The following is a 10,299-nucleotide window of genomic DNA, read 5'->3' as shown; positions in this document are numbered from 1 at the left end:
CCATATATCATGGACAAACTAACAAAATCCTGGTTAAATAATATCAACTACAATTATAAGACAATTTAGGGACAAGTAGAAAAATTTGAATATGAGCTGAATATTAGATACTGGAGAACTATTGCTATTTTTCTTTGGTGTGATAATTATATTGTAGTTATGTAGTTAGTTTTTTTTAAGGAAATTTGTTGACGTACTTAGGGATGAAATGTCCTATCCACAGCTTAAATTCAAATGGCTCAGCAAAAACTATATAGATCTATAGATATATTGAAAGCAAATCCACATACATGCAAAAGGCAAAACATTAAACATAACTGGTTCTAAGTGGTATGTATACATGCTGTATCATTGTACTGTTCTATTCTTTCAACTCTTACGTGTTTGTAAATTTTCCAAAAAAGTGAAAAGTTAGGGAGAGGAAGAGAAACAAGACAGTGAGAAGGTAAAGATGGGTATACTGGTAATTGATTAACAGCCAAACACGAGAAAGATCAGCACTAAATAGAAGGTGTGCATCATTTTCTGAGATTAGAGGGAAGAAGCTGTGATGAGTACAGATATAGATGAGTAGGTATGGATGTGGAAAGGGGGGGAAACAACAGGTGATCTCAATCTTCTCCGTGAAGGAGGAAGCAAGAAGAGGAGCAGTAGGTTGGTGGCGTGAAGAGAATGAAGATTTGGAATAGATGCTGTGGGAAATGGCACAGGGAGCTGAACAGAGTACAGGTTTCACAGCTAAAGGTTTAGCTGAGGGGCTGCTGGGGACTTGAGTGTCTACAAACTTCTCCTGATTTTTGCTCTTATTAGCACTACAAGCTTATCTCCAATCACAGAACTTATCAGAGACTGTTTGTTTACTAAACCATGAGTTTCTTGAGGGAAAGAACTTGGCTTTCACCTTTGCGTTCCCAGTACCTGGAATGAAGCAAGCATATAATGAATATTTATTAAATAAAATAGATTTAACTCTAACTACTCAGTTTTTATTGACCTTTTTTCTTATACCCAGCCCAGATTCTGTTGGGTTAACTGCTTCTCTATCAGGATCCCATAGCAACATGAATGTTTCTAATAGCCATTAAAAACCTCTTTCATTGCATCTGCTGCATTGTAGTGAAACTGCCTGTAATATGTCTGTTACCTAGTGGGACAAAATCTTTTGAAATCAGTGATGTTGTAGGCTTGGTATCACAAACTTGACAGAGTAGTTGGCCTAATACACAACAGGCATTTTCCTGAGCTGAGCTGACCAATTAATAAGGATTTTAAGTTTTGCTTTGAAAAGGCTTTATTTCTGAATGTACATGTGAGTTTAACAAATAATTTTAACAGGCAAAACCAACAATATTACTAACATACAATCAAAAATATAAAGTGCCAAGTTATCCAGATCAGAATATTTTGGATAAAACACAGAAAAACAATTGCTTTATAAACATTTTTAAAAGACAGCACCTCTTTTCTATTTGTGTCTCTTCAAGTGTTCAAAATGGGAAGAATGCTTCCCATGCCAGTGGAGGCAAATTTTCCAAACAAACCTTTAAAGGTTCAGCCACTGGGTTGAGGTGACTTTCTGTGAAAACAATTCAGGAGACCATGCATTTTTAGTTTCAGGCACTGAAGGTGGCCAATTTTCTGAAAACGAAAGGCAACATCTGACTTCTGAACCACAACCAAGTCCCAACACTGACTCTTTGGAAATCCAGCCTGAGTGTGTACTGCTGTAGTTAGGAGTTTTCTGGTTTGCAACTACTGCTGTAAGCGTGTTCTTTAAATTTAACTCTTTCTTAATGAAACGTTTATTGCTTCTTTGTTTGACACGCTTCAGTTTCTTTCTCGGTAATGTGTTCTGATCAGGAGAATTACAGGCAGCAAGGCATTTTCTTAGACCCACGGCTTGGAATCCAAGCATATCGGGAAGAAACGCTTTTTTTGTGGTAGGAGGGACCCATTCATCAATGTCAGATTCAAAGCACTCAGCAATAGAACAGTTGTTGACAACCTCTGGTTGTGTAACACCAGGTATAACAGGGCTTTTGGATTTCTGGCTGGGTGTTTTTATATTTTTTTGAGACCTGGGAGTGGCTTGCTGTGCCTCATTTTCAGAGGAAATCCTTGTTTCTTTATAGTTAGTATCAAGATCCACATAAAAGGAAGGTAGTTTCTTGAAAGCTCCTTTCACCCCATGAATTCTTGTTTGGTGGAATCCTGCAACAGGAGTTGACTGTGAACATGGAACAAAGTCCTGACTATCTTCAACATCACTTTCTGAATCTGATGGAAAATGTGGTGAAGAGCATGTTTTTGGATTCATGGAGGCAGGCATGTTTGGCAAGGATAATTTTTGTGAAGATTGGCTGAAGTTTTCAGGCAGTGACCTCAGTGAAAAATCAGATTCTATATGATGACTTTCTGCCGAAGACTTTCCCCATTGTAACAAAACATCCTGTGACTCTTTGGTGGTTTCTGTTGCCATGTCCATTTCTTTAGCACTATCATCAAAGAGATCAGCAGAAGCATTGTAGCTGCTTTCATGACCAGGAACATAGGTCTGTGTTAAGTTATTTCTGATATGTCCATAAGGCATTTCTTTCAATGCATCTGTACTTCTACTTGGACTGCTGCAAAGAGCTTCTAAGGAATATGTAAGTTTCCTGCAAATTGTAAGACTGTCACCTTGGTTCTTTGGCCATCTCCTACATTGTTTATTTTCTAAGCTGCAAAGGTCAGAAACATCATTATACCTCCTGGAACACGTCATCCACTTTTCACTCATTTCCAAAGGTGATTTTTCTCCACATCCCTTAAAATACTTGCTACTGAGACAAGAATGGTCACTCTCTGAAGTACTGTGTGTATGTGAAATCGTAGCCCTACATGGTAGAATTCTGGTAGACTTCCTAAGAGTAGATGTTGTTCCTATACCCTTTGAAGCTGGAAACAGAGCTGACAGAGAAGCATTTGCTGGAAAACATTCAGAAATATCTCTTCCATTTCTACCTACAGAGACAGCCTCTGCTGTGTTATCTGGTTGTGACTCCTGAACACTAGCAGCTGGATTTGCTTCACAGTTGGAAAGGAAGTTACCTTTGCCAGAGTTTGCTTTGACTGTTGCTTGTGATGCTCTTAACGCTATAGGTGGTGTAAGCAAGGCTCCAGCAGTTCCCTGGGGAGTCACAGATAAACTGCTGAGGTCTGCATGTAATTCATCGATGCCATTATCTAGATGAGGCTTCCTACTGCTGGCATCCACCGGAGTTATAGCAATCTCACGTTCGATAACTGCCAGAAACTTGTTTAAGCTTTCAGAGAGTGGCAGATCATCCCAAATCTTAGGGTCATAATCCTGGGAACCACTAGCTATTTCTTCAAGTCTGAGTGATATAGGTGGACAACACACAGATCTTTCCTGAAGGCTGAAGGGAGTACCGGTATCATGACATGTTAGCTCATGCTGGGAATTTCTCTTTTTAATTTCTACTGCACTGTGGAAGGATTTTGTATTACTTGGCTCATGGGACTCTTGCATTTTCAAGAATAAATTAGAACCAGTAACTCCAATTTCATGATGACTGCTGTGTACTCCACTTGGCTGATTAGCTTGTAAGCCAAGTTCATCACCTAACTTTTGTGCTGTGCTCTTTTTATCCATATATGAAACAAGGCTCCATGAACACTGAATGGCATCATGGCAACCACCTGAACCAGTGGCCTCTGCCAAGGAAATGCACTTTCTGTTCTGGTGAAGAGTATCAAAGGCCTTGCTTTGTTCTGAAGCTGAAAAATTATCCTCATCTGTTAGCTGTGAAACAATGGAAGTGAGTTCAAGTGATGACTGCCAGGGCATTAGAAAGTTATCTCTGCCATGGGATTCCACAAAATCAGAGCTGCTGTCAAGGCTACACATGCTGCTGAGATCACTACTTGAGTGTTCTAAAGCAAGCAGGTGGCTCGTAGGTGCCTGGGAGCCACCATGGAGTTTCCTGAAATTGGAAAGCTGCAAAAGCTGCCGGAAATAGTCAATGACAGTGAAGCCTGTGACACTCGGGTCTGGTAGGACAATCTGGCAAGCTAGTAGCTCTTTCATTTCTCTCCTGCGGCCAAGGCACTGTTCTAAGAAGGTACTGGAATCTGAACCTTGCCCATGTTGTTTTTCAAAATTCTGCGAAAGAAGTTAATACATTTAAATGAGAATAAATTTTTCTTCCTTTGACTGGAATGTGAAACAGATTTAAAATAATTTCAATCATTTAGTGTTATAGACACAGTAGTATAATTAAGAGAAGCAAACCCTGGAGTAAAGAGACTTGTATTCAAATCCCAGTTCTAACATTTACTAGTGTTGTGACTTTGGACAACTTATTTAACCTTTTTGAGCCTTAGTTTTCTCATTTATAAGCTAGAGATTTAAAAAATGCAAGTTTACTGTATTTGCAATAACATGGAAAACTGCACTGCTTAGGAAATAGTAGTTGCTCAATAAATGATAGCTATTATATTTGTCATTAACTTCCATAAACTTTGAGTGCTTAAGGGAATGTTCTAACCTATTAAAAAAAAAAGATAAAGAACTGTCTAAGGTTTTAACAAAGAAAAGCTCTGTAGCTCCTGGCTTCACCTTCCCTTTGGTCTTTCTCACTGTGCAGTTAGGGAGTGCTTTGTTCTTATTTTAAAACCCTAATTCCAATGTGGATAAAATTTATATTTGTTCCCTTTAGCATAGATGAATCAGGAAAGGATTACTCCTTCAGAATTAGTACATTATTTTCAACTTCTATTGTCACTTTTATAATTATTTAAAACCATCCTTTCTAACCTATTAGTTATGAATATGCAGATAAACAAATATCTAACACTTTTGAATTTACATAAAGTTAGATTTTTAAAGCTCTGAAAACATTTAAACTAGACTCTTCTGACTTTTGAAAGAGGAAGTTGTCACACATGGTGTTTAACCTATAGCCTATTTTTACACAGTCTAAAGTGCTTCTACAGGATCTCACATTTATGAATCCTAGAAACTGTTCAGAGAATTAAAATCATTTCATTACAATGGAAACGTTAACAGAACAGAAGAAAGCTAGAAGCAATTACCGTCACTCCAAAAATAAAGCTCTGTCCAACAAAGCAAGTTTCCACTGCTTTAGTTAATAGGTTCTGAGTTGCATCCCTATCCAGTGCTCCTGGAATTTCACTGGAATCCTGAATGTATCTTGATTGGGGAAAAAAAAAAAAGTGTGGAGATAAACTTTGAAATTTTAACTTGCCATAAAGTCAGAATATATGAACAATTAGTTTGAAAATGCAGCATGAACCTTTTGAGTTACATATTTAAAAAAGTGACTTTAGCCCTGGCTGGTTTTGCTCAGTGGATAGAGCGTAGGCCTGCGGACTGAAGAGTCCCAGGTTTGATTCCGGTCAAGGGCACATGCCTGGGTTGTGGGCTTGACCCCAGTATCGGGGGAGGGGTGTAGGAGGCAGCCGATCAATGATTCTCTCTCATCATTGATGTTTCTCTCTCTCTCCCTTCTTCTCTGAATTTTTTTTTAAAAAAGTGACTTTAAAAGCTAGGCATTTTGTTCCCTCTAGTTTCCCATAGCTAGGAAGACAAAAACAATTGATCAAATGTGAATAAAATAGATGCCTGCCAAGAATCAGGCCCAGCAATTATTCTAGAAGCAGCAGTGGAAGTAGTAGTGGGATCTCTAGTCCTCATCAAAGCAGAGGGGAGTCTTTCCTCTTCCCTGGCGATCCTATGGTCCCTCTGCTGTCCCTTTCTTCAAATGAGTCTGTTCTCAACAATAAGGAGACAGACAGACATTTCTTCTGTTAGGGATTAGGGGAGGAGGGTAGAAGACTGCTTAAATATATCCTTGCATTTCAGGACAACATCATAAAAGGTCAAACTATGCAGGTGAAGTTGTAATGAGAGAAATAACAAAATTTCAACTTCTAATATGCAAATATTCCCACAAATGGCTTCTTCTGCCTCAAGGGATGTTGGCCACTTGAATGTAAATATCAACCTGTATAATCCCTCAGTTTGAAACAATTTTACTGCCCTAACCGGTCTGGCTCAGTGGATAGAGCATCAGCCTGCAGACTGAAGGGTCCCAGGTTTGATTCTGGTCAAGGGCATGTACTTTGGTTTCGGCCACATCCCCAGTGGGGGCTGTGCAGGGAGGTAGTTGATTGATGTTCTCTCTCATCGATGTTTCTAACTCTATTCCTCTCCCTTCCTCTCTGTAAAAAATCAACAAAATATGTTTTTAAAAAAAGAAACAATTTTACTTTCTTATTCTATGTCCTCTAACTTGGATTAGAGTTTTGTAATTTAGTATTATAATCACAGCTTAGTTGGCCTGGATAAAAGGAGCTTGGTTTAATATTATCACTATACTAGAGGCCCAGTGCACAAAAATTTGTGCACTTGGGGGGAGGGAGTCCCTCAGCCCGGCCTGTGACCTCTCGCAGTCTGGGACCCCTCGGGGGTGACCACTTGCTGGCTTAGGCCTGCTCCCCGGGGGATTGGGTCTAAGATGGCAATCAGACATGCCTCTGGTAGCCCGGCAGCCCTCGGGGGATGTCCATTTGCCAGTGGGGAGCAGACCTAAGCTGCAGTCAGACATGCTGAGGAGGCAGGAGAGGCTCCCACCACCACTGCTGTACTGGCAGCCATCAGCCTGGCTTGTGGCTGAGCAGAGCTCCCCTCTGTGAGAGCGCACTGACCACCAGAGCTCCTGCATTGAGTGTCTGCCCCTGGTGGTCAGTGTGTGTCATAGTGACCAGTCATTCCCAGTCTTTCTGCTGTAGGGTCAGTTTGCATATTACCCTTTTACTGTATAGGATAGAGGCCTGGTGCACGGGTGGGGGCCGGCTGGTTTGCCCTGAAGGGTGATCCGGATCAGGGTGGGGGCCCCTCTTGGGTGCCTGGCCAGCCTGGATGATGGGCTGATGGCTGTTTGCAGCTGGTCACACCCCCTTCAGGGTGGGGGTCCCCACTGGGGTGCCTGGCCAGTCTGGGTGAGGGGCTGAGGGCCGTTCTCAGGCTGCCGGGCGACTGAAGCGCCAGACTCTTTTTTTTTCTGGGATTTATTTACCTTCTATAGCTGTCACTGGGGCTGAGAGCCGGCTCCAGCTCTGAGGCCTGGCTCCAGCTCTGAGGCTGCGGCTGGCTGAAAGCAGGTATCTGGGTTTGTTTAGCTTCTATAATTGAAACTCTGTTGCCATCACTGGCGCTCTAAGCGCTGAGGCCGCAGCCAGCTGAAAGCAGGTATCTGGGGTTTGTTTAGCTTCTATAATTGAAACGTTGTTGCTTCCGGAGTTCAGAGCTGGGCCGCGGCAGGCGGGGAACCTTGGCTTCCTCCATCACTGGAGCAAGCAAGCCTCATGTTGGCTTCAGCTGCGTGGCTGCTGGCCACCATCTTTGTTGGCAGTTAATTTGCATATCCTGCTGACTAGCCAATGGGAAGCATAGCGGAGGTGTGGTCAATTACCATGTTTGTCTATTATTAGATAGGATATTCAGGAAATAAACATCTATTTCTTGATGATCATTTAAAGAAACTGATGATCTGAGGTTGAGTAGTCAATGAGGTCATCTTTTTTACTAAATGTTTATTACCTTAAAAACACATTATTTTAAAATTCTATTAATATACTAATAGGAAAAGGAATGATTTAAATAATCTTACCTATGCAAATTAGTGGCAGTAAGACCAAAAAATGCGTCTAAACAGCTTCCAAAAACAGTAATGCCAAATAATTTATTTGATTCTGCAACTTTTATGGAAAGTCTGTATCTGTAACTGGCATTTTCAGCTTCACCAATAGAACCACATTTTGGACAATTAGACCTGGAAAAGTGGAAGAAAAAAGTATAGAAATGTTCACTATTTTTTTTTTCATATAGTGAAAAAAAATCTGGAAAAGTAAAAATTAAAGTTTTGTGTACAAATGTTTCTATACAACTTACATTCATCTTAAACTATTTCAAATTAATCTCTTTTAAATTTCTTTACTCATAACAGCTGCTTTCACTGATTTAAATTAAGTAGCACCAAACTGACAGAAAAGTGAAGGGAATGTGTGTGTGTGTTTGGAGGGTTTAGGGGGGCGGTGAGAGAGATGTTCTTATTGGGTAGCTAAATCATCATGAACAAAGTGAGACACATTATAGTCTGGGGTTGGGGGTATGTGAAAACTAAATAATGAAGTAAACACCACACCAACAGAAGACCTGAAAATTAATGTCTATCTTCTATTAAAAAATAATTAATCATCTTGAAACAATTAATAAAAAATGTATATATAGAGAATCCAGTTACATTTTTCTCACCATTATAAAAATAACTTACTTTTTTAATTCTCTGTGATATGCTAAGAATTTATCAGATTACAAAGAGGTACAAAACATTGTATTTAACTTGTTTCTAAGGCAATGTGTAATTATGACCAACGTCTTTCTGGTGAAAAAAAAAAACTGTATTAAGTGTAACTTTACTGTCATGTACTAAATGTCTGGTCTTGGGATATTTTACTAAATAAACTGTGATTTCCTCATCAGTAAAATTCAGGGTTGAAGAAGGATAAAAGGAGACAAAACAGAAGAAAATAAAGTAAAGAAAACATCTATTGCCAATTAATAAGTTAGTCTGCTTCTTTCTAATAATTATATTAAATATTGTAATGATATTGTCACTTCTATGAAATGTTTCCCTCCTTTTTAATTGTTTGCAATAATGTCTTACAACTTACATTCTTAATTTAGCAAACTGACCAATGAAAACATCTTTTGGTAATGGATAACTGTTGTTTTTGTTCTTTTGTTGCTTAGCGATTATCAACCTTTTTTATTTCATGGCACACATAAAATAATTACTAAAATTCTGCAGCACATCAAAAAATATATACTTTGCCAATCTGACAAAAAAATAGGTATAATTTTGATTCATCCACACAAGATGGCTATTGTTGTATTGGGTGTTGCCATTTTTTATTTGACAATCTAAGGAAAAAGAGGTGAGTGCCCCTGACTAAATAGTCAGGCATTACATGTTTTAAAAATTCTTGTGGCACTCCAGTTGAAAATCACTGATCTAGCTTAAAAAAGCAAATAGAAAATAAAGATAAAGTGTAAATATTTGATTGCTGCCATATAGCCACCAGGGGAGCCTAAACTCCACAGGACCAAGGTGACTATTTTGAACAAAGGTTAATCCTTTATATAAGAAGTTACTGATTCAGTATTAGATTTGTGATAATTACTATTTTTTGCTACACTGAGGATGGATCTGTGCCATTCCATTCGTGTAATCCTACCCAAATCTGCTGGAGTTGTGTTGTAATTTGGCTATAAATATACCTTCTTTAAAAATTATATATTAATAATGCATTCAAGTCTAATGTAATATTTTTTTAAAAATATATTTTATTGATTTTTTACAGAGAGAAAAGGAGAGGGATAGAGAGTTAGAAACATCGATGAGAGAAACATCGATCAGCTGCCTCCTGCACACTCCCTACTGGGGATGTGTCCGCAACCAAGCCCTTGGCTGGAATTGAACCTGGGACCCTTGAGTCTGCAGGCCAACGCTCTATCCACTGAGCCAAACCGGTTAGGGCAAATGTAATATTCTTAGCAAATCTTAATAGGCATCAGCATTTTGCAGTTCATAAATGTTTGCAACATACATTCTTTCATTCTGATATGTAAACAAGGCCATTTATTCCCATTTATGTAAGGAACAACTGGGGTGAATTTTTGCCCAAGGTGACAGACAAAGTTAGTGAATTTTATGGCCCAGATCCAAGGCTTTAGATTTCTATCCTGGAGATATTTCTTGTATGATGCCTTATGATAACTATAAGGACAATATGGTTAGTAATGAACTATCTTTCAAGTAGAGTATCAATGATAGCCTAACAAAAACTAGGTTTACTCATATTTGGCAATGATACATCTGATAAAGGGTTAATATCCAAAATATATAAGGAACTCATACAGCTTAACAAAAGAAAGACAAACAATCCAATGAAAAAAATGGGCAAAGGACCTAAATAGACACTTCTCCAAAGAGAACATACTGATGGCCAAGAGACATAAGAAAAATGCTCAAAGTCACTGATCATCCAAGAGATGCAAATCAAAATCACAATGAGGTACCATCTCACACCTGTCAGAATGACTACTATTAACAAATGACAAGTGCTGGCGAGGATGTGGAGAAAAGGGAACCCTAGTACACTGCTGGTGGGAATGCAGACTGGTGCAACCATTATGGAAAACAGTAGGGA

General features: G+C 39.1%; 1 protein-coding gene across 1 annotated transcript in view; it reads right to left on the bottom strand.

Annotated features, from left to right (window-relative positions):
- Positions 1-1,253: 1,253 nt before the first annotated feature.
- The window catches only part of DDIAS (DNA damage induced apoptosis suppressor), a 30,217-nt gene continuing 21,171 nt past the window's right edge, over positions 1,254-10,299 (bottom strand). The window contains exons 5-7 of the mRNA XM_070425722.1: positions 7,698-7,859; positions 5,098-5,215; positions 1,254-4,165 (exon numbers count right to left, since the gene is read on the bottom strand). Coding sequence (XP_070281823.1) covers positions 1,544-4,165; positions 5,098-5,215; positions 7,698-7,859 — 2,902 coding nt within the window. The 3' untranslated portion in view covers positions 1,254-1,543. The remainder of the gene's footprint in view (positions 4,166-5,097; positions 5,216-7,697; positions 7,860-10,299) is intronic.

Source organism: Myotis yumanensis, unplaced genomic scaffold, assembly GCF_028538775.1.
Source record: "Myotis yumanensis isolate MYYU_CA2020_CCGP unplaced genomic scaffold, mMyoYum1.0.hap1 SCAF_10, whole genome shotgun sequence".
NCBI lineage: Eukaryota > Metazoa > Chordata > Mammalia > Chiroptera > Vespertilionidae > Myotis > Myotis yumanensis.
This window is presented reverse-complemented; position numbering and strand designations above follow the sequence as displayed.